Source organism: Phytophthora cinnamomi, assembly GCF_018691715.1.
Source record: "Phytophthora cinnamomi strain GKB4 chromosome Unknown Contig114, whole genome shotgun sequence".
Classification (NCBI taxonomy): Eukaryota; Oomycota; class Peronosporomycetes; order Peronosporales; family Peronosporaceae; genus Phytophthora; species Phytophthora cinnamomi.
The window spans coordinates 633,539-656,847 of NW_027151047.1; the positions used below are offsets into that span (position 1 = coordinate 633,539).

Consider the following 23,309-nt stretch of genomic DNA (forward strand, 5'->3'; position numbering starts at 1 on the left):
GAACAACAGCTGGCGTCCACGTTGAAGTGGCCTGCAAATCGCGCGAGGCTGAGATTTTTTTGCTGTCGACGAGCTGCGTACACGTCGCTCGCATGCATTTAACCTTACATGTATGCACGACGGAGATTCCCGCGGCGTCGAGAGCCGGAGGCCTGCGCCCGGACGTTGGTGGGTGCGCACCTCGGCGCGCCAAGAGGAAAGCATACTGGCGCCGCCCGCAGAGACATTCGTGGCGCGCTGTCCCCCCTCAACGTTTTCTGCCGCGGTGCGCGAGCGCACGTGTCCATGCTGCAGTGTAGTTTAGCTTCAGCCGCTCTCATCCCCCGCGGCAAGTAACCACGTGTTAGGCGTGAACAGCTTTCGGACACCTCGCGCGGGGCGTGTGCGTCCGACAACCATGATTGATGCACACCTCTTCTCCTGCATGCTCGCGGGCACATGTCGCCGTAGTGGTGAGAGCACGGGCTAGCCACTGAGAATACGCGCTCTACGCTGTTCGCGAGGAGGGCGGTGCCAATGAATGGCACGCGCGTCATACGATGCGGCGCTGGATTATCGGCGCCGTTATGCATCTCGGTGGGGACGCCTGCCCATCATGTTGCAGTGGACTCGGTCCAGCTCGAAAGCTGCATGCGTGGCGGCGGCGGAGAATGCCCACGGCGATGGCGTTGGGCGCTGCTGGATTATCGTCGCGGGCTGTACGTAGCTGTGTCTATCTGCTAGTAGGTAGGCTAGCGAGCGTCTGTGCTGGAAGCGCCTGCCTGCATCGCGAACTACTGCTCGGAACTATTCTAGTCGCGTCACGGTGACGAGCTCGCAGTTGCCTCTTTCGCGGTGTATGCTCCAAATCGGCGCCGCGGCGTCCTGTTAAGTTAAACAGGCTGTTTGCTGCGACTCGCAGTGCGAGCGATTCACTTGCGTTGCGGTCCCCAAGAACCCGAATCTACAACATCTAGCAGCAAAGCCGACGCCGCGCCGCCGATCGCTGCCGCCTAATGTCGCTGCCGGCAATTGCCCCGGTACGACCAAAACCGACTCAGTGACGACCCATACCCACTACTGTCCAAAAAACGCAGATTCGCGTCCAGCGCCACTCGAATCTCCACCTGTCAGCAGCCCTGCAACCTCGGCAGAGACTGTAGCCATTCGCACTTAGCCGCCTGGTCCCCACCACACCACCTCTACACCACACCCGCCATATCTCCCCTGTCTTCCTGCCCTTCCCACCACCGCAGCACAGCACCGCGTAGGCGCGGCGAGGCCGGAGATGCTCAAGAAGAAGGAGAAGCTGGAGCAGATGCGCGAGCTCGGGCGCGGCGGCCTGTCCAAGGGGCTGCACTTCCTGCGCGCGGCGGCGGCCAACGCGTCCCTCGAGAACGGCGACGCCTCCGCCTCCGCCGCCGCCGCCGCCGAGGGCTCCAGCGCCACCGCAGCCAACCGCATGACGTACGAGGAGCTGCTGGCGCTCAGCATGAAGCTCACGCGGCAGAACAAGCTCATGAAGGCGCAGTACCAGAAGAACCAGAGCAAGCTGGCGGCCGCCGCGGCCAGCGACGCCGACGCGCGCGCGCTGCGCGGCTTCCTGGAGCGCGAGGTGGGGCTGGACGTGGCCGCGTGCCTCAAGCCCGAGCCGGCGGAGGGCGCGCAAGACGCGCCCGGCTCCATCGACGTGGCCGCGCTCGCGGACAGGTACCGCGTGCTGGCGGAGCTCCAGCGGAAGGAGCAGACGCAGGCGCAGACGGTGGAGAGCGTGAACCTGCTGGAGCTGTCGCCCCTGGCCGCGGAGCAGAAGCCCGCGCGCTACGAGGAGATCGACCTGCTGGCAGCAGGAGGAGCAGGAGGGGGAGCAGGAGCAGGAGGAGGAGAGGGAGAGCTGGAGCAGGCCGTAGAGCAGGTGGAGCGCATGCGCGCGCAGCTGAGGGACGGCGCGCAGCAGACGCAGGAGCTGCAGAGGCGCCTGCTGGAGAGGGAGGAGGCCGCGCGCGCGGAGCTGCAGCAGCTGAAGCAGCAGGCGGAGGACAGGGAGCAGCACTGGCTGCAGAGGTGGCAGCAGGCGGAGCAGGGGCGTGGGGCGGACAACGAGCAGCGGGAGGAGCTGGAGAGACTCGCCGAGCTCAAGCGAGAGATGGAGAAGCGGATACGCGAGCTGTCGGACGAGCTGGACGCGGGCGAGAAGCAGCGCGAGAACGAGCAGCAGCAGGCGGCCCAGACGCTGGCCAAGGTCGAGCAGGAGAAGGCCGAGATGGCCGCACGGCTGCAGCAGGTGGAGGAGGAGGCTGCAGCGGCGGCGGATGTGGAGAGGGAAGCGGAGGGGAAGGTGGCGGCTGCAGTGGAGAAAAACACGTTGGAACTGGAGACGGCGAAGGCTGAGAACGCGCGACTGCAAGAGCAGATACAGGCACTGGAAGCTGCGGCTCCGTCCACGCCCGATGTGTCGGAGGAAGAGGTGAAGGAAAAGGTGGCTAAGGCGCTGGAAGCGCAGCAAGCAGAGCTAGAGGCCGCAAAGGCCGAAAACGTGCAACTTCAAGAGCAAATTGAGGCCCTTCAGGCGGAGGCTCCTTCTTCATCTGGTGTTCCTGAGGAAGAAGTGGAGGCGAAGGTGGCGACAGCTCTTGAGGCCCAGCAAGCAGAGTTGGAGGCGGCGAAGTCTGAGAACGCAGAGCTTCACGAACAAATTCAGGCTTTGCGAACGGCGGAGGCTACCCAAACTGATGTTTCTGATGATATTGTAAAGGAGAAGGTGGACGCGGCACTGGAGGCCCAACAAGCTGAGCTAGAGGCGGCAAAGACCGAAAACACACGTCTTCTCGAGCAAATCGAAGCGCTGTCAGCGAATTCTACCCCCTCTGGTGTGTCTGAGGATGAAGTGAGTGAGAAAATCGCAACGGCTATAGAGGCGCAGCAAAGTGAACTTGAATCGGTGAAGGCAGAGAACACGCGTCTTCGGGAGCAAGTCAAAACGTTGCAGGAGGCACCGAACTCTGATGCTTCTGAACCCCAGACAAATGTCGAGGAGGTGCTCACCTCCCTGCGCGCTGAAGTTACTCGCTTAGAGGGGTTGCTTGAGACGAAGGAAAACTATAGCGAATCATTACAGCAAGAAATTGCGTCGTTAAAGGAGCAAGTTCAGAGGACCCAGGATGAGATGTCTGCGAAGAAATCTGATGACGCGGCAGACATAGCCCTGATGCAAGAACTAGAGCGTGTGAAGCTAGAATCGGCGGAGCATGCGCACGAGATCCAGTCCCTGCAGAAGAAGCTGCATGCTGCTGACGAAAAGCTGGCTGAGACGACTAGCGAACGTGAAGTCACGCAGTCTTTAGTGGAGGCGCTTAAGGAGGATACAAGTCGCCTGGCTGACCGGGTAGCGCAGTATGAGCAGAAGCAAGCCGCTTCAGAAAAAGAGATCACAGCCTTGACTGATGCAAAGCGCGAGCTTGAAGAGCAGCAGGAGCAAGCTCGTGAAGCTAAGGCGACAATGGAAAAGCAGCTGGAAGAGGAGCGTGCGTATTGGACATCAAAGCTGGAGAATCTGATTACTGACAGTGATGCGGCGAACACCAAGACCGAGACGCTCGAGGCCGAGTTGCGCGAAAAGGAGAAACAAGTCACGAAGATGGCAGCTTCTCAGACGTCCATGACCTCCGAGCTGATGGAGCTACAGAAACAGGTGAGCAGCATGCGCGAAGATCTGGCCATGGCTGCTGAGGGTCTCGAGGCACATGCCACGAAGGCTGAGGCCAACGAGCGTCGCTACATTCATAGCGAGAAGGAGGCCACGGAATTAAAGAGGCAGCTTGACGAAATGCGCGAAAAGCACCACGAAAACTTCGAGATGCTCCGGCAGGAGAAGGAAGCCGAGCTCGAGCGTGTTCACACTGAGCGGCGCACGCTGATGAACGAGAAGAAGGAGCTTTCTCAGGAGCGAGACGATCTCTCCGCGCGGTGCAAGTCATTGGAGCGTGAATTGGAGGCTGCGCGAAAACACGAGGAGGAGTTGGAGACTTCTTTGGCCGAGCAGACTTCCCAGGTGGGCAACCTGAGCGTGGACCTGTCGGAGACTAAAAAGTCTCTATCTGATCGCATGGCACTTGCGACCAGATTGCAGACTGAGAATATGGGTATGGCCGGTAAGCTTGCAGAGCAGGTTGCTCTGATTGAGGGCGCACTGCGGGACGCAGCAAACAGTAAAGCTGCGCAGCAGGAAATGCAGGCACAAGTTCAGGCTGCGAAGGCTGACGTGCAACGTATGAAACAGAGTGAAGCCCAAGCCATACAAGATTTGGAGAGCGTTCAACGTGATATGAGAAAGCAAGAGGAGAGCTTCCAGCAGGAGCGTGAGGAGGCTGAGCAGGCACTCCAAGCTGCTGTGCGGGACGAGAAACTGAACTTCAAACGTGAACTCGATCGCCTCGAGGCGGAGAGTAAACACAAGTCGAAACTCGCGCTGCAAGCAGTGTTAGAGAAGGAGAAAGAAATTGCGCGACTGAGCGCGCGCCTCAACGAGCTGGAGGAAGACGTTCGCTCGGGCGGTGCAGACAACCGCAAGATTCTCGAGTTTGCCCAGTTGCAAGCCAAGCGAGAAGCCGAGCAGCGTGAGCAAGCAGCGCAGATGGAGGCGTTATCACAGCAGCTCGAAGAAGTCCATCTCGAAGTGCAGGAGCTGCGTGAAGACAAGCGTCGCCACGCGGAGGAGCTGACAGCAATGCTGCAGAACCAGCGTCGTGACGGTGTCAACATGGAGTACCTCAAAAACGTTGTGGTACAATACATGTCGTTCCGGCCGGGCTCTTCTCAGCAGGAACGGCTAGTACCAGTGCTTACGACGTTGCTCCAATTCACAGCCGCTGACATCAAGGAGATTAAACATGCAGCTCGCCGCGGCAACAGCTGGACATCCTGGGGTAGCAGTGATGCTGGTCTCGACTACAAACCTATCGTCATAGGCGCTGGCCATCGTCACCCGATGGCCCCTCCATCGTCAAGCACACAAGATAACAGCGGCCGAAGATCTCCGCTGGGCAGGATGGGCTTCGCACCGGTACCCCGAGTTTCTCCGACGTCAGGGTCTTCGGAATCGTCACGAGCCTCCAGCTTTTTCTTGCCGAGCGGCGGCAATGACGAGCCAGCGGACCCATCAGCAGAAAGCGCTGATTTCTAGAACCACAGCAATTCATAAAGGTTTAGTGCCAGGGCCACCGAGGCAGTTAGAATGAGGGAGTCATCAGAGAGCGTGTGTAAATGAATGTGTTGCGCTTTGCTGAGATGCGTCACTTGTGATGAAACAGATAGTACATGTAACTCTGCGCACAGTCAATCCACTCGCCTGCTGCGCGCTTAAGGGTATCCCATCATGCTCTTGCGGTTCATGATAAGCTCTGACGTACGCCTGCAAGGTGGCAACAACAGTGATGAGCTGTGGGTGAACACGGCAGAAAAAATTGTAAGCTAGAACGTACTTTCGTGCGGCATCCTGGCGAGTCATTCTCCGAGTGCGCTCGCCTCCTTGGGTGGATGCTGAAGAGCCCGAGTTGGCGGCGGCGATGGCCGCAGACAGAGGCGCCGTAGCAAGGAAGCTCTGGTGACGAGAAAGCGACGCGATGCGGTTCACACTGCCCCAGTAGCCTGTGGCAGCGTTTTTCTTGAGCTCCAGCTTGCCGTTGCTGCTGCACAGCAAACGCATCCACTCCAAACAGTGATCTGGCAGGGTACACACAACACGCGATAACGTTAAAACAATAGTTCTCCAGAGATGGCACGGGTGAGGTCTTACCGATCGAGTCACACCTGACGATCATGCGGTCAGAAACCGCCTGAATCACGTCACCCGCGCTGCTAGACTGTGGTCGAAGCGTAATGACGCAAGCAGACTTGCAGTTGCCAGTCTCCGCTTCCTCTTTGTCATTGCACGCGCGGACTTCCATGATATCCTTCGTGGAAAACGAGCCCAGGATGTCGGGCTCCTCGTCGTACAGATGAAGCGCGAGAGACATCATGAGCACGCGCGAGCTGGTCAGCACAAAATACTTCGGGATCCATTTGCGGCCGTCCCAGTCCTGGAGGTTTGACGAATAAATGACAGTTGACTCAATTTGCAGACGTAGCAGCTCTTCGTTGTCCTTGTGCGTCGAAAATGTGCTGCCACGGCTGATGAAAACACCCGTACCGAACGTGTCCTCCTTGTTTTTGCCAGACTCCAATTGACCATAGGCGCGCTTCACATCTAGCAGCGAGTTGCGCCACATGACGGCTTCTTGGTCGGTACGCGGGATGATAATCACGCTGGTTTCAGACCCCAAGATGAGCTCAACAGCATTTTCCGGCGAATTGATGTACGCGAAGCGCACGTCCACAAGTGCACGGCAGTCGATAACACCGTAACGAATGGCAGTCGCCTCATCCGCAAGCACTTCGTGCTTGTAGATCGACAACTCGTAGCCCCATTGCATGAAGTAGCGCAGCCGAATGCGCTCCTCCTTGGACGTGCGGTAGTAAAGCCAACCACTGGAGCTAAACTCACTAGCGGACACTGCTGCGTCGGGAACAGGTCTCTTTGACGGCACAGTCGGTCCAATCGGCAACCCAGCCGTCTTGAAGAACGCATCGTCGCTGTGATCAAACGTGGAGGTCTTGAGCAACTCCTTTGGAAGCACTTGAATCTCACCAAGCGGAGACAAGGTCGCGTTCCCCTTCAACGACATCGAGTTCGTGCAGCAGTCATAGATAGCGTAAGCCCATTCCTTCAGTTGTTCCTCCGTGTCGAACGCTAACAGGAAGGCGTAGAAGTCGCCAATTTGATCGGTACGCGAGCTCTCTTCAGCAGCCGTGGGAACGGCAAAACTCACTTCCAGCTGGTAGAAGTCGGCCTCATCCTTGCTGCGAGTCCACACCTTGGACATTTGCAGGTGGAAGATGCAAGGCAGCGAGATCATTCCAAGCATACGACCACCCTGCTCAGTGTAGAAGATAAGCTGATGGTTGCGCAGGGAGAAGTACCGACGACGGAATACTTGATACAGACGATCAAGCTTCCAGATCCACGCTTCCTTCGGCTGAGTGCTTGCCCAGTATTCAGCGTGCGGCGCCTTCTTAAGGATCAAGTCACCACAGCAGCACATGACCAGCATCCAACGCTTGGCCAGCTTTCCACTCTCTGCAACAAGTCGCACCTCCTTTTCACCCTTAACTTTCACCACGAAGCTGCCCAAATCCAGACCGTCTGAGTGCACTTCCTCAATCTCCTTGAGTGAGATCGCGTCGATAGCATCCCCCCATTCACTCTCGTAATCGCTTTGCGAAGCGTAGTAACGGAATACACCACTGGAGATCGCCGCAAAGACCTTCTTACCCGCAATCTGAATTTCTCCACCAATTCCTGTGAAATCATCTGTAAGAAGTGCACCCAGGCCTGTTGTCGATAGCCGCTCCTTTGCAATACCCGCGGCAGCTAGACGATCTGCCTCCTTCGGATCAATGTCCTGACTTGTAATGCTGTTTGATCCCTCCGTCTCGGGGATAGACATCATTATACCCGCAGTGTTCAGCGCAATCCGCTTAGCATCTGTAATTGCGGGCGTAATATCATCATCGTTGTCACCAGGTCGGTAGTAATAATCCGATAGCCAAATCAACGCCGACAACCACGCTTCTTTTTGCGCGTAGCTCTCCGCTACCAGCTACAACAGTCAAATACAAAATGAAAATAAATATGTCAGCTCCCAGGTACATTAGACAGACAGCAACACATCCTTACCATCCAGATAATGTCATCAGCGGTAGTAAGCTGAATCGTGAAGTCTAGGTTTTCCTGGAAACCGGAGTCAGCTTCCCGGACATCCTTAATGTTGCGAAGATCCAGCATACTTGCGTACGAATGCAAGCTCTCTTCCTCGAGTACCTCGTACTTGAAAAGCATAAGCTGGTAGTCGATAAGGACGAGGAATCGAGGGTGGTATGCACCCAGTCCCACACTCCGCGGCTTTTTAACGAAGAACCAGCCGCGTGTTGCCGCCTTTACTGTCACATCCTTTAGGCTTCGGTACAAGCGCGAGTATTCCTGCACGTTGGGATCGATGTACTTGGTCGGGTTTGATATGAGTCGAGAAATCGTTGGGCGCGTCATCGGTGTCTCGGAGTGACGGGGTGCGTACGTTTGGCTATTACTGCGGGAAGCGCGGCGGCTGATAGACGACAGGTCGTACTCCTGCCCTGTGAGTCGCTTGGCCTCTTTGCCAATAGCGATTCCCCACTTCATCATTTTTTCCTGCGAGGCAAAGCACATGATGAACGGACGACGATACTTCTGAGCTGACCCCTGCACCAGAATTCCCAGCTCAAGACGCCACGGCATCATCTCCTCAGTCACTCCCCCATTCGATGATGTTTCTGAGTTCGAATCGTCCCCCCCGATAGTATCATCCGTGACCTGACTCGGCACAATGCTGACGATATTGTCGCAGCGCAGCGTGCCGATTGGGCGCATACGCGTTGCAGCCGAATCCGCATTAACGTAGTACAGCATCTTACCGTCTTCCAGCAAAAGGAAGTAGTGGCATGAAAACGTTGACAACAGGTCGCCCAGCTTGCCAACGTCGTCCTGAAGCACCACCTTGGGCTCCAAAACGGGATCAAATTCCACAACAGCCACAGGATGCACTGGGATCGAGAGTCTCGTTGCTTTCGGCGAAAACAGCGGAGAGTTCTTCAGCAAATCTACCCATTGCACCATATCCTCGCGGTTTTTCGTATAAAACGTGAAGATGCTCTGGGATCCTTCAAGCGTGACACCCCATTGCTTCGGGTGGCATTGCGTGAACGCCGTTACAACCTCGCGCGTGTCGTTGGTGGGTCGGATATCTGTAACCTGCTCCATACGGATAACCAGACACGGTTCGTCCACTCTTCCGCCCTGCATACTAGGCTTGTACAGCTTCAGCTTGTCGCCATGCAGCTGCAGCATCCGAACGCGGTACCTGTGAGCCGACGGCTCCTTGGACAGCACCCAGCCTTCGGCAACACGCGTGGTGTCTGCCGGCGGTGCCGTGTGGAAGTCCACTCGAGAGAAACGCAGCGTCAACGGGCGTCCAGCAGCCCGGATCAAATCGACGGCCTGCTGGAACTCGATGTTCGTGAAGTAGTGGTTGTTGATCGAAATGAGCAGGTCTCCCACTCGAATCACCCCGGACGCCTCCGCCGGTCCTAGCTCGCCACCAGGCCCGGAACCGTCCTGGAACCCGCACACCATCACTTCGTCGTCCACTGTTCCTCTCAGAATCAAATTCAGCGGACCGGGTTGATCAAAGGTTACAGTGATGATCTTCTCCTTGACGTCGTCGTCCCCCTGGCTCTTGGGGTCTCCGTCCCCGATCCCGCCCGTCAGCGTGCCTGTCATCCGCATGCCGTTCGCGTCCGTGAACCTGGACGCCTGCGTCATCGCCGTCTTCCTCGCCACCGCGCTCGGCCGCGGAATGACCGAGCTACCGCGAATAATCGCCGACTCCGGCCGTAGCATCAACTTGGGCTTGTACTCGCCGCGCAACTACAAAAAAAGTCAAACCATTAAGAAAATCCAACATCCACCGCCCTCTCCAGCCCCAGCTCCTTACCACCAACGTCAGCACCGTCGCCCAGCGCACCATGTCCTCGCGGTCATTGCCCGCGACGGTATAAATCCTATCCGCACACACCTACCACAAAAATCCACAAAAATCCGTAAGGACAAACCCCTCCAAAAGTTAATAATAAAAATCCAAAAACAACCAAAACAAAAATCTCACCAAGTCGAGCGCGTGCTCGGGCGCGTCGGCCACACTGGAGGGCAGCACGGCGTTGACCGACGTGAGGTGGATGGCGCCCAGCTCCTGCTCCTCCGTGCTGGTCTTGAAGTAGCGCAGGATCATCCCGTCCAGCACGAACCACCTGACCCTGTACGTGTTCCCAGGCAAGTGCAGGCGCAAGAGCCGCGAGCTGTTGAGCTTCTTGCCGCCGGCGCCCACGTGCTGCGCCTTGCGCTTGAAGTCTGGCTTGAGCAGGAAGCCCTTGGGGTTCTCCAGCCAGTCCGTGTGGATGGCGCCCGTGATCTGCATCTGGTGCACCTCGCGCGACAGCTTCTCGTACGCGTTCTCCGGGCCGCCCGAGGCGCCCGCGGCCGAGTCGCCCACGCCGCCGATCGCGCTGGCGCTCAGGTCCGTCGCCATTTTGTCGAAATGGCTCCGCTTTTTGGGGGGCGTACTTAGGCGGAAACGCCGACTGCGGCTTGGTGTAGCAATTAATTATAATAAAAAGGATAAAACAAAATTAATCCTGAGAAAAACGAGTTGGTTGCCGTATTATTATTGGGTAGAGATAGAACTCACTCAAACTTGGCTACTTAAAAGTAGCCATGATGGAGCCCAGGATGAGGCCATGTTGTGCAGGAGGTGTATGCGAAGGACCGTCATGCGCTTGGTTTGATGGAACTACAGTGTACCTTGGCAGCATACTGTTGTTAGCATTAATCGCTGCTCTGAACTAATTCACGACGAGTGCGGCAGCACGTGGAATACTCGCAGCAGCTCGAAATAGCGGGGACTAGTCTTCACCTGTGACAGCGTAAAATTAGCTAGCTTCTGCTAGTCCGTGGTCGCGTCTTGGCAGTTTTCGCTGCGCTGCCCAATTCGGCGTCTTGACGTGTTCACGTTGCTGCACTTGATCCAATCTCGAGGCTGCGCGCGGACCGGCGTCGGCTTCTCCAGCAAGCAGACGCCACGTCAGTTCGGCAGGGAGCCCACGTGCTATGGCGAATTCGCGCACGCAGTCGCCGGCACTGCCGCCGTCACCGTCACCGTCACCGTCTCCGGCACCGGCGGCTCAATCGACGGCAATGCCGCGACTGGCCGCGGTGGTGCGCGGCGTCGCTCCCCGAAAGTCGGTCATGTCGCGCCTAACGCAGTTCTCGAAGCCGGTGTCGGTGGTGCCCTTCGCACCGGAGCGACTAAGTATCACGCAGTCGGCCATGACCCCCGACATGGTCAAGTCGATGAAAGACAAAGGGGTGCGTGAAACCTCATTGTGGTTGCAACTATGGGGTCCTGTTGACGATTTACTCTTGTCTTTTTTTTTTTCTGTCCCCAGAACTTGCCCCAGGCCAGGAAAGAGGGCTCCGTAGCCACGTTATTCGCTGCTCTTCGGATGCGCCGGGTGCTACACCGAGTACAAGCGGAGCACGGGTCGTTAGAACCTCGGGCGGTCGTCGATGAGACAAAGGCCAACCTCGAACGACACCTCAAAGTGCTGTCGAGGTACAAAATTCGTATGGTGGACACGGACGGAGATGAAGGACGATACCTGCGCAACCTGCCGCAGTTCATGGTGAACCCGCACAGCACGCTGTACAAGATTTGGCAACTAGTACGTCCATTCTGTGGCGGTTCTTTTTACCTTGGTGTGTTACCGTGGGAGTTGACGTATCCCTTTGACCTGCACAGATAACTTTGGTCCTCATTATCTACCAGAGCATCATGCTTCCGTTCAATTTGGCATTCGGCTCGAATGACACAACAGCCATCGACATCCTCATGAGCAGCATTTTTGCCATGGACATCGTTGTCGCGTTTAATACTCCCATTGCAGAAGACACCGACGAGACAGGTTATATCATAAATCGGTGGAATATCGCCTCCATTTACCTACGCGGATGGTACGTTCCTTACGAGCGGCTCAGAGTCATTGATCACTTTCACTTACCCTTCATTACGTTTTCCCCCCAGGTTCTTCTTCGACTTGCTGGCATGTATGCCCTTTGATTACATATTGCTACTCGTGAACAAGTCCAAAAGCAACCTCAGTGTGCTGGGTCTGCTGAAGGCGCTACGCGTACCTCGATTGCTGCGATTGTTGCGGCTACTGCGCGTAGCTAAAGTCTTCAAAATCCGGCCAGAACTGCGGCGATGGTTGCAGTACTCACGTCATGCCAACCTCCTGAGACTTATACGCCTCGTGGCATCTTTCCTCGTCATCGATCACTACATCGCGTGCTTCTGGTTTGGAATTGTCATGTCAGAGCAGACTCGAGCCCTGGATCCAAGTACGGACTCTTTACACCAATACATCGTTGCGTTTTACTCGATGTTGCTTGTGGTCATGGGCCAAAATATCACCGTGTATGAGGACAGTGAGTACCTATTCTGCGTGATCGTGATGGTTGTGGGTGCCGTGCTGATGGCTGTCGTCTTCGGTAATGTGGCCATCCTAATCGCGAACTACTATGAATCACAGAGTTCCCATCAGAAGAAAATGGAGTGGATTTTTGCCAGCATGAATCGAATGAAGCTGCCGTACGATTTACAGAACCGCATCAACGCATATTATCAGGCGATGTGGGAACGACACGGCACTCTAGACGGCGCTGTGACTGCTTTCATCCCGGAACTCTCGCGCAATCTAGCCTACGAGGTGGAGCTATTTCTCCGCATGGACATGATCAACCGAGCGCCTATCTTCCAGAACTGCAGCGCCAAAGTCGTCCAAGAACTTGTCATGGAGCTCGAATTGCAGGTTTTCATGCCCGGCGACTACGTTGTTGTGCGTGGCGAGGTGGGGAATGATATGTACTTTGTGCAGAATGGGCTTTGCGAAGTTACGAAAGAGATCGATCTGCCGCCTGTATCGATGCCGCGGAATCCCTCTCGTCTGTCGCAAGCATCGCAAGCCGCACAAGCCGCACTGCACTTCCGAGGCTCTCATTCAACGAGAGAAACTAATTCGTCTCAAACTTTGCCACCGGTAGCACCCGCACCCGCACCGACCAAGGCCAAGGAGGTCATATTGAAGCTCCTAGGTGAGGTTCAGACACTACACGGATTTTGTTGCATTCCTTTTCTCACTGACGTGTCTTTTTTTCTGTTTTGCGAAGGACAAGGGGATTATTTTGGAGAAATTGCCCTGCTGATGAACTGCAAACGCACGGCTAATGTTCGTGCCCAGGTTTTCTCGGAGCTTTGCACACTCACGCGCGAGGTTTTCGAGAGTATCTCTCAACGGTATCTCGAGGACCGCAACATTATCGAGAAGTTTATCATGGACAAGTATGACCCAAGCATGCTACAAGCTGCCATGAAGCAGTCGCAGGAGGTAAGTATGCGCGGTACAGGCGTCGCGGCTGCCGCTGCGGCTGCAGCTTCAAAATCGAACAGCGCGTTTCCTAGATCGAACACGCCTGGTTCTCCTGTACCGGGTCATGCTCTGAGTTTTGGGGAAGGAGTCTCACGTGGGGAGACAGCCACCGCGAAGATCACAGGTTTGCTAGCAAAAGTGCTTGACCGCATCGAGCACCTGGAAGACAAGCTCGGTAAAGAGGCCGAAGCTCGACGAGAAAGCGACTCGAAGCTCCGCATGAGTCTGCACGAAGCTGCCAGGCGTCTCTCTGTCAACTCGTATTCGCCTGGAAGTAGTATTCTAGACCACCGCGCTCCACAGAAGCACCCTGGCGCACTTAGTCGCCACGCGGGTAAAGCTGTAGCGGATGAGCCTGAACGCGTTTCACAACGCAACTTGAGGGTCGCAGAGCACCAAGCAGAATTGGAGGCCATGGAAGCCAAGGAAGCTCCGAGTGCCTCTCCCGACAAACCAACAGAGGACTCTGCTAAACCAGCAAGCGAAGCAGTTCCAAGTGTCGAGGACGTGAAGCTAAACAGTCGAGCTCTGAAGGCGCTTCGAAGCTGGCGTAACATTCGACGCGATAGTTTGAGTATCGGAATGCGTCTGCGAGCGAACTCGAAAACTCATTTGGGAGCTCAAGGCTACACACCAGGCATTGGCGTTGGCATTGGGGTTGGCATTGGGGTTAGTGGTGCTGGGAGCGGCTTTAGACCGGGAGCAGGATCGACCTCATTCCGTCGACAGTCAAGTACGCGCAGTATTTCTCGCACTAGTGACGTGTTTGGAGACTCGGCGCTGCTGAACCCCGAGCCGGAGCTGCGGACAGGGCGAGAAAGCGGGCATGAGGATGAAAACCCGGACCAGTTTCCGTCCGATGTGCTGGATGATCTAGCGAACAAGCTGGATCGGAGTAGTAAGGCGTAAATGAATCAACTTCAGAGGGTCTTCTCTCGAACGTATCCTCAAAAGTGGCCAAAACCACCATTCGTAGAATTTAGTCTCCTTGAACAAAATCGATTTTTTGGGTCTCTGCCCATGTGAGACCGAGCGAACAGGACTTGACACGCGCAGGAATTCCGTGCGCGTATTTTTGCGAGCGCTCTTGCGTCCAGCATTTTTAGCGTCGATAAGACTTCATCCGCAACACCCGCTGCAATTAGACGAAAAACACTGGCACGTGCACGTTAGCGACCACCGCGCGGTTCTCACTCTCGATTTGGGCCTTGGACCGACTTGAGCTTGGCCTCAACTGCTTCGGAGACCGACGTGACTACCATCGGTACATCATGATGCGAATGGGGGACCTAACGCTCCAGCCGACGCCTCCGATCCCACCCGAGATCGAGGGCTACCTCAAGAAACTCAAGCGCAAGACCAGGAGTCTCGCGGGCAACTGGAACAAACGCTGGTTCTTTGTGGACCCAAGACGTCGCGAGTTTGGTTACGCGGACAATCGCTCGAGTGCACCACGAAGTACGTCACGCTGGACTTGCATCCCATTTTAGTCTCAAGCTCGTTCGGTGATCCACTCACCTTTGTGCTGTTTTGTTACCCATGAAGGCTCCATCTACCTGGATGATATCACTGCCGTGGTGCAGTTCGACGACACGCACTTTCAGGTCGAGAGTCGAACGCGAAATTTTTTCCTTTGCGGGGAGAGCAAAGCGAGCACGGCGTGCTGGGTGACCAGTCTAGAGGGTTATCGCAAGAAGCTCATCGATTATGAGAAGGACAAAATTGCGTACGCCGCGGCTACAGCTTCAGCCGCCGCAAAAGCTTCTACAGCAGCAGCGGCACTTCGCGTCGAGACGCCACAGCAACCCCCTCAACCAGCAGCACCAACGCTACCTCGTCAGTCTAGCAGCAAAAAGAAGAAAAATCGAGACAACTCGGAAGCAGAAGAGCGCCAACCTGGCCACGATTCCTTTGACTCGTCCTCGTCTTCTTCTATGAGCTCCACGGCTTCTTCAAAATCAAAACGGGACAGCGGAAAGGCTGAGTATTCACCGTCGGACCGACTACCGCCGAAAAGCGAGCAGAGATCGCCGTCTCCTCTTGCGAGAGACAACAGGAGATCCAGCAGTCGAAGTAAGAATCGGTCTCCTCCAGCATCACCACCCTCTCCAACGGGAGAAAAACGCAGTCGCGACCGCCACCGTGATCGAGAGCGTGGACGTGATCGCGACCGTGACCGAAAGTTTGAGCGGGAGTCAAAGCGCGAGTCGAGCAACGATCGCGACAGATCTGGCTGTAGTGACCGAGAAAGATCAGGGAACAGCGATCGGGAACGGTCAGGACACAGCGACCGCGACCGAAGTCGCGACAGAAATGCTCGAGCTCCAAGTGGAAGGGGGTCAGTCATGCAGGCATGGGTAGACGACTTCTAGTTCGCGTATAGTGTTGCGACTCGAACCGTCACTGCTTCTCTGAGAAAAAAAAAGAATTGGCGCCATGACTTGATACATGCTTTTTTGCTGTGAGTCCGGTCACTTTCTATCCAAACCAAACCATTTTTCATCCGTGAAACGATGAAGCGAGTGTGGTTTCAATTTGTCGACACCGCCGGCGAAGCGCTGCTGCGACCAAATTGTGTCCGCCTAGAACTAGCAGAGCAGGGTGTCGCTCAACTTCGTCTTCGGATCTACGAAAAGTGCAAGACAGACATCCTTCTCGAGAAGGTTGGGCTGATGCATGGGAACTAATGGATTTCACCAAATAGTACCCGGATTACTATTGACGAGCGGGTTTCTAAACGGATGAAGGCTTATAACTAATAACCAGCAGAAACATGCCTGGGACATATTGTACTGCTTTCCAAGATTCATTTGGTTCAACAGAGTGATGACCTCGTTCTCGGATTTTTAGCGGCAATTACACCCCATTCTCGAAGAGGGCATGGATATCTACAACGCAAACGGAGTAGATTTCAATAGAAAATGCAAGCTGCAGCAATGTTGTGCTCTCGAACCACGCGACTACGTTTACTTTCTCACTGTCCAAGGATAAAATAATCCCTAAGACTTTAGGGAAATTAAAATGCTTTAAAAATGGAGGACCAACAACCCGTGAATTTGCATAGGCTACCCGGACCACTTGCTCCGGGAGAGTATCAGGTCGTCGACTACAGCGAAAATAGTGGATTTTAATTTAAAGTAACGAGAGAGAAGTCTGAGAGTAGATGGTTGAAATACAAGCACCATCAAGTGCGCCAGTACGGAAAGAGCATTCGAGAATGGTCGGGTTAGAACTACAAGTCTTGGACGCGGGTGGAGAATTGGACGCAGGACCCTTGGTACATCTACAGGCTGGTGAAACGCTTGAATTTAACGACGGGGGCGTTGGTCTCGCCATCCCATTCGTCTCAATTGCGCACAGTGGCTAAATTGCGGTCCACGGGGACGATTTGATCTTTATAGTCGTCATGGTACAACTTAATACAGAAGTTAGTTTGTATACATGTGCTGTTAGTAGGAATAATATTATTGTGCAATGTTGGTATGATATAGAACAGTAAAATTATCCGTAGCGTCGTAGAAGTTGAGAATCCAAGCCTTTTTTCCTCCTTTGTAGTCCTGGTGGGGCTTACACAAGAACCGACCGTAGAAGGTAACCTTCTTAGACTCTCGCTTTCGTCGAATGACACGTTTCTTGGATTTGATTCCAGGAATGCCGTTCCAATCACACAAAATGTACCGACCACATTTCGAATAGTCGTGATACAACAAGTGGTATGCTGGTTCATACACCGAGGGAACCACCAGTGGTACAGATTTGGACAGAAAGGCCTGACACCCTTGGTTTTTTGTTAAGTATACTTTACTACCCCCACACACACACAAACTGCACCAGTCAATCAAATTAGACAAAATTGAATTGTATTACATAGTGTAATCAAGCTTTTAGAAATTTGACCTACATGATTGGCTCACGATATTTGCAAGGTGTCACAAAATTTGTTGTCTTTGTGTTCAATCTGTAGCAGTTGTACGCGTTCATCGACGCCCAGGAGATAGTCGTGCCGTCGATTTGTAGCTGTATTTTACTCGTAAGAAAGCATAGGACCGGCTCCACCTCCACGAGGTTGCGTACCGGGGAGCAAAATTCGCCGGCGAGGCTACGAATTGCGCCACTGTCGTTGTTATACCCGACTACTTGCCCGATCACATAGTGACCGTTGGAGACACCAACCGCTGCTTTCCGTAGCCATTCACCCGGAGCGCCTGCTTCATACTCGTCACTCCGAACGTGGCACAGAGGGATAATCGCAGCGGTGACATGAACGGTTGCCTGCGGAGGCGAGAGAAATTCTACACTTGCCGTCCCTCCTGACACGGTAGCAATTGTATCATATCATGGTGTTGGAACCCTCGATAGGTCGTATACGCCTTCGGGCATCAGAAGAACATGGCGTGGGCTTACTACCATTTCAGAATGGCTTGGGAACGGTTGACAGGCGTAGAGTCAGTTGGGGCTTATCTTCAGCGAGGTAAATCGTAAAGTGACTGCTTCTACGCTACAGCTACGGCCGAACGGATAAATTGCGGACGCCCTGGTTTGTTGGTTGAGAGAGTTCGAAGGTGCCGGTGGTTCAGGCGGCTCGTTCCCCTCTAGAAGTTGATCATTCGCTGACCCCATTCCTCGTGCTCCGAAAACCAGTTCTTTTGCTGCCACCAACAGATGCTTAGTTCTATAAAAAATAACGGTAGAGGTCGCGATTAAGAAGAATCAACCGAGCAGCACACCGCGATTCTAGACCAACTTAGGGGCGTAGGCCATCGCGGGTCCCGATCCATTCCACGCCTGCTCGCAGGTTGTCTACCGACTCGCCTGCACCCAAACCCAACCGACACTCTCCGTTGGATAAACGCCGTAACCGGGAATCTACGGTGGGGTGTGGCACACGTATACTTCGTCGACGGCAACCACCGCATCACACCCAGTGTCCGTGGCGTTATTGGCGGAGCTTTCGACGCCGTCTCACATTTTACCGACGAAATAGTGGTGCGAAGCTTAGCCCTGGCCCAGTAGATCCCAGTTTGCACATGTTCGCTCGAACCCGAAATGCCCCCGGGTTTTCCCCTTTAATATACACAAACTTCACTCTCCACACAAACTCTTGTCCACTTCTTCCCAGTCCCTGGACTCGGGTCTTAACAGACTCCACTTTCCCCGCGACTCCGGCTTCGAGTCGATTCAGTCAGTCCACTTCCTCCGGGCAGTTCCGACTGGAAACCGCGGACGGGATCTGCACTCGCTCCTTGATCCGAAGGAGCCAGAGAAGGTTGACCCGGGATGGGTCTGCCAGTCCCAGAGCTCTGCATCTGCATTCTGGGGGCAACCGCACACCACGCCGACTTGGGCGAAACAAAAGTGGGACCAGGAACCACTATCCTGGGGATCTAAGCCACACGGATTTCCCAGCAACGCTCGCGAACCACTATCACGAGGCGCTGCTTTGCCGAAACCTCAGAGGCGATCACCTTCGACCCGAAATATGAAGCACCACCAGCAACCCAACCGAATCCAGTCAACCGATGAGTGGGGGCGCACGTCAACCAAGCCAATAACGAAATCAACTCGAAAATAACTTAATTGACGAACTTGAATTTATTTGGAGTGGGTATTTACACCGGCGCGCGCATGGTCGTTGTGCCGCTTGAGCCCTTTGCGAATCCGCAGTACTCTCTTACGTCATTGGGGGCAAATCGAACTTTGATATAATTAATACACGCAAACGGAGACCTACCGGCGCCAACGCGCCGCTCCGCATCAAATAGCTACAAAATGAAGTGACTGACTGCGCATCCTATCCCGGCTCTTCCCATCAATCCCGGGATTGGTCAAAAGTAATGTTCAACCCATCCCCGGATTGGCCGAAAGCCGGGGCAACCTAGGCGTCTCATCCTGACGAGCGTCTCATCATCCCAGGATTGGTCAAAAGCCAGGACATGAGTTAAGCGCTAAGCACCGTCACCCAGATCCGGCGACCTGATAGGCTGGCCGTAGTGAGGTCATCGAATCTTGCCGGGTTCGCCTCACCTGAGTTGTACCCACATTGGCCTTTCGACTGGGAGTGATTGCGCAGACCGTTCCTTCGGCAAAGATACCATTCACACGAAACCTCCACCAAGTTGGAGTGGCCCACACCACGAGACCTGGAACTCGGAAATCGCTTCCCGGGATCGACCATCGACACTGGGATCCGAGACATCGACCCAATTCATGTCGCATAGGTGCATGGCGATCTGGGATCGGGCACTCACAGCTGGGATCAACCACGCTGATTTGGGATCCGCCAAGCCATGTTCAGACCCACACAACACTCCGAGATCTGAGGGTCCATGCTGGGATGTGTGCGACAAAACTGGGATCACCACGTAACTCTGGGATCGACCAAGCTGACCTGGAATCCGTCGAAGTGTGTTCATGCCTATGCTGGAATCCGAGATCCGGGCGACCAAGCTAAGCCAACCCTGAGATCGTCATGCAACCCTGGGATCCGAAAGTACTTGCAGACACTCCAGCACACAAAACACAAAACACTCTCCCAGGACGCCGTGGCTCCACCGCAAGCTAGCTAGTTTTCCCGGAGTACAAGGCCTTCATCACACTATCGTACTCTGGGATCGCCATCACACTCTGGGATCCAAGGTTGTACGCACAGCCTCCACACACCATGTTGGCTTCCAGAACGTCACCGCATCACAACAGCGTGCCTGTAGCGCTCACGCGCAAGCTCACCGCCTCGTCGCTCAGTTCTGGAATCCGGAGACCTAACTGGGAGGTCGCCCTGCCGGTGCACACTATGTCGCACACTATCGAGCCAGTTTCCAAACGTACTTGTAATGTCTCACATCACTCGATTCTGGGACCGAGGGGGGTCGCTGACATTCGTTGATGGGTTGAGACCAAGGAATTTGGACCAACTTCATCACAATTACCGCGCCGCAATACACAGGTAAGGAACCCTCTGCTGTTGTTGACATTATGATCTCCTCCCGGTCCGCGAGGCTCAAACCGCACCCGGCCATTATTACTCGGGCGTACGACGTTCAGTTTGGAGCATGGGAACTTTCCATCATGCATTTCTGGCGTTTTACTTTTGCTGATCGAAGAGCATGGTATGCAGATGGATCCGTGAATCTCAACAATTTCTCGGCTACTGTCACTATGCCAAAAGCTCGAAAACCTCAGTCCCTGGACGATGTATCAAATGCGCTGACCGTCCTGCTCGTCTTCGCGAAAAAATTCTTCGACCTACTCACTTGTTGACTAATTGGCAATACTCGGGAGTTTGTCGAGGAGCTGCGCAGTTTCAGTGGATGGTGTCCCCAGGACGTAGGTACTCTCACATTCTGGTTTGATCGCCTGTTCGAAGATTAACGCACAGCCGCTGAGGCAGATGCTCGTCAAGGGACCACAACGGACCGATACTCGCATGCGTCTGTCGCTACAAGACCCCAACTCCAGAGCGTTATGTACGTCATAGAGTCCGAAAGACTGGCAGCACTGACGAAGCGACCAACCCGCGTAGTACGAGCGGCTTCTCCAGTCCGTGGCCCTGTCGTGCGACGAGTCGAAACAGCCTATCCAACAAGAAAGACGCTGTTGGATGTCCTCAATGCTCTCTCTTGACAAGGTCGACTGTCCGTGTGCATGAAGCACTTTTCGGTGCGCGGTTGCGTTTCCAAAAGCGAAGACCGATGTGCGTTCCCGAACCATGCGCATTTTATTTCGGCGATCCTCGCTCCAATTGTGCGTGACTGCATCACATCCCGCACGGGTGGACTACGTAAAGAGCCACAACAATGAAGGTTAGTAGGGAGGATTACTAATGCGCCTTTTAGAGTTATCGAGACAATCGCGCGTAAAGTTGGCGATTGTTTTTCGAACTTAAACGAAGTTTCGAGAATCGGCCACTTTGTGTTTTGAAAATCCAAGCCGTCACTAAAGCGAGCTTCCTGCCTCAGTCTACAACCTACCGTTTGCAATACCAACCTCTGACATGCTCTCGTCCTCCGCGCACTAGACCCCGCGCCACCAAGCACCGTCGCGCCGAACCCTGCACCACCAAGCACAGCTCCATCAACCGCTGCTTTACCAAGCACGGATCTGCCAAGCTCTGGGCCGCTGGACACTGTGCTTTTAAGTTCAGAGCAGCCAAGCACGAGGTCGCCGTGCGCTGCACCACACCATGCTGCACCGCCAACCACATCGCCGCCAAGTGCGGCACCTCGTGCCAGTGCGCCATCAAGCACGGCGCCGCTAACCTCGCCTCCGCTGTGTGCAGCGTTCGGATCCGCAGAGCCGCCTCTGTCGTGTCCTCTGGTACTGATCCCGTTGCCTCCTAGCGAGGTTGTTACTGATGCTACACATGCAGAGGATATACAGCTCGCGCAAGACACTAACATGACTCTCCAGATGTGACGCTGTGTCAATCCCAAAATTGGGGTGGTGAGGCTCAAATTCGGAAATCACCCATAATGTGGGACCTGATGAATTGTGGAATACCTATTTTTGAGTGCGGACAAAGTAGTACCAGAATTATGGTGCTTTTCTAGATTCTGTGACTTGTACGTCCAGAGTTCTAAAACGATTTTCATGATTATGGACCCTTACAAATTACAAGGGCATGATCTGTGGTTGAACGCTGAACCCCTGAAGATAGATCAATGTGGGCTAAGCCGATCCCGTTCCAAGAAGTGCATTGGAACGTGAGCAATCCTTCTTATAATATCTGAGTAAGGCTGGAATCGACTCCCGATTACAACTTGGGAACAGAGGCACTTCTCGTATTACCCGTTGTTCTCCTGGAACACCGAATCCTAAAATTCGCGTCCCAAGACTTGCAGCCCGCCATACCATGTACAACCTCGCCTAGAGGTTGCTTGGGGATCCAAAATCAGAAACGCTTGCTCTCACTATGGTACTCACCAAGATTCAAGTTGCACCCCACAAGTCCAACGATGTACCCAGTCTGGCGACCACTTTAAACCCAGACCAGCATTCCGCCGAAACATCGCAGCTGCCGAAGAGTCGCTTAGGGAGGATCTTGTTTGCATCTGACCCTTAACCCAAACAGAGTTCGTTTTACTTTCAAGGCCGCAGATGCTTCTTTCACGGTCCGGCAAGACGTTCTCCACGACAAAACGCAAAGTATATGAGATAAGCGATCTATTTCTTCGGCCTGGAAGTGACCTTATCTATTTCATATCTGTATATGGGCGGACTGCATACCGTCTTTGGTTGTATATTTGCGGTTTATCGGGACTGTGTCGAACTGAAGAAGTTGGCGACAGGGTAACTTGTTTTCCTCTCTCTGAGAGGTGGTGCGCGTCCCCAAGATTGATCAAGTGTCTTGGATTTGGACCAGTTGACTTGAATTTGGCCTTAGCCCTGGGCCTTGAGAAAGAATAGAGGGCAAGAAGTTTTTGTGTGACTGTATAACGTGTATAACTCTATTTGAATTGGATTGTCTTAGCGTTAGCCCTGCGTAGCTGTCTAAATCCACGGTGTCGATACTAACCCCTGGTGAACAGAACCGCTACCAAAGGGATACTCATCGTGCGCCTGACCAACAGCGTGTACTGGACAACAACACACACCCTGTGCCACCCCGACGCCTGAAGCTTGTGGTCGGCGAAGGAGGCCTATAACTGTTCTGGGCAAGAACACCGCAGGGCCTCGTCACACAGACCCGCAGCAACAAGTCGGAGAACGACTGCGACGAAGGCGAGAGTGATGAGCCGGATCCCAGCTCGGACGAAGATTCAAGTATACAGCCAAGGTTGACGTTGTGTGGCTTGTCAAGTTGTCCCAAAACTTTACCGGTGAATTTGGCGAGGTTGTTCCAGTGCGTATCCGCCTTCAGATGACGAAAGACAGCAAACTCGACAAATACTACAGCCGTGAGAACTACACCCTGTTGCCGGCCAATTTTACATGGAACGTGATCTATGACGAGATACACACTTACGTCGAGCTGATATGCCTCCGTGTACGTGGACCTGCGCGATATGCCATGCGGAAGCTGTTGAACCTAAACTGTCCGACAATTCGTATTCGAACTGCGTGTTCGAACGTATGCGATCTGTGCGTCATCTATCAATCGCGCATGAAAGGAGGACCGACTCACTGCCGAGGAGACGGGATAGATGGGTCGCCACACAGAA

At 54.4% G+C, this 23,309-nt stretch overlaps 4 protein-coding genes across 5 annotated transcripts; 3 read left to right on the forward strand and 1 right to left on the reverse strand.

Moving 5' to 3' along the window:
- Positions 1 to 1,267: 1,267 nt before the first annotated feature.
- Positions 1,268 to 5,161, forward strand: IUM83_11522 (GRIP and coiled-coil domain-containing protein 2; the record flags this gene model as incomplete). The annotated part of the gene is made up of 1 exon (XM_067936092.1): positions 1,268 to 5,161. The coding sequence occupies one exon, from the start codon at positions 1,268 to 1,270 to the stop codon at positions 5,159 to 5,161; it is 3,894 nt and encodes a 1,297-aa protein (XP_067781829.1).
- A 176-nt stretch (positions 5,162 to 5,337) lies between these two features.
- IUM83_11523 (Cell 12A endoglucanase) lies at positions 5,338 to 10,196 on the reverse strand (the record flags this gene model as incomplete). Of its 2 annotated transcripts, none has more annotated exons than XM_067936093.1 (7): positions 5,338 to 5,389; positions 5,460 to 5,700; positions 5,774 to 7,088; positions 7,170 to 7,676; positions 7,754 to 9,538; positions 9,636 to 9,686; positions 9,777 to 10,196. In XM_067936093.1, the coding sequence occupies 7 exons, from the start codon at positions 10,194 to 10,196 to the stop codon at positions 5,338 to 5,340; spliced, it is 4,371 nt and encodes a 1,456-aa protein (XP_067781876.1). The 2 variants fall into 2 exon arrangements, with proteins under 2 accessions (XP_067781876.1, XP_067781875.1); XM_067936094.1 differs by having other exon boundaries at positions 9,606 to 9,686.
- Positions 10,197 to 10,861: 665 nt separating this feature from the next.
- IUM83_11524 (Voltage-gated Ion Channel (VIC) Superfamily) lies at positions 10,862 to 14,061 on the forward strand (the record flags this gene model as incomplete). The annotated part of the gene is made up of 7 exons (XM_067936095.1): positions 10,862 to 11,032; positions 11,113 to 11,388; positions 11,466 to 11,677; positions 11,748 to 12,151; positions 12,256 to 12,278; positions 12,352 to 12,817; positions 12,893 to 14,061. 7 exons carry the CDS (start codon positions 10,862 to 10,864, stop codon positions 14,059 to 14,061), a joined length of 2,721 nt encoding a protein of 906 aa, XP_067781833.1.
- Positions 14,062 to 14,360: 299 nt separating this feature from the next.
- Positions 14,361 to 21,488, forward strand: IUM83_11525 (Voltage-gated Ion Channel (VIC) Superfamily; the record flags this gene model as incomplete). Its single annotated transcript, XM_067936096.1, has 3 exons — positions 14,361 to 14,610; positions 14,698 to 14,878; positions 21,167 to 21,488. The coding sequence occupies 3 exons, from the start codon at positions 14,361 to 14,363 to the stop codon at positions 21,486 to 21,488; spliced, it is 753 nt and encodes a 250-aa protein (XP_067781832.1).
- Positions 21,489 to 23,309: the final 1,821 nt, after the last annotated feature.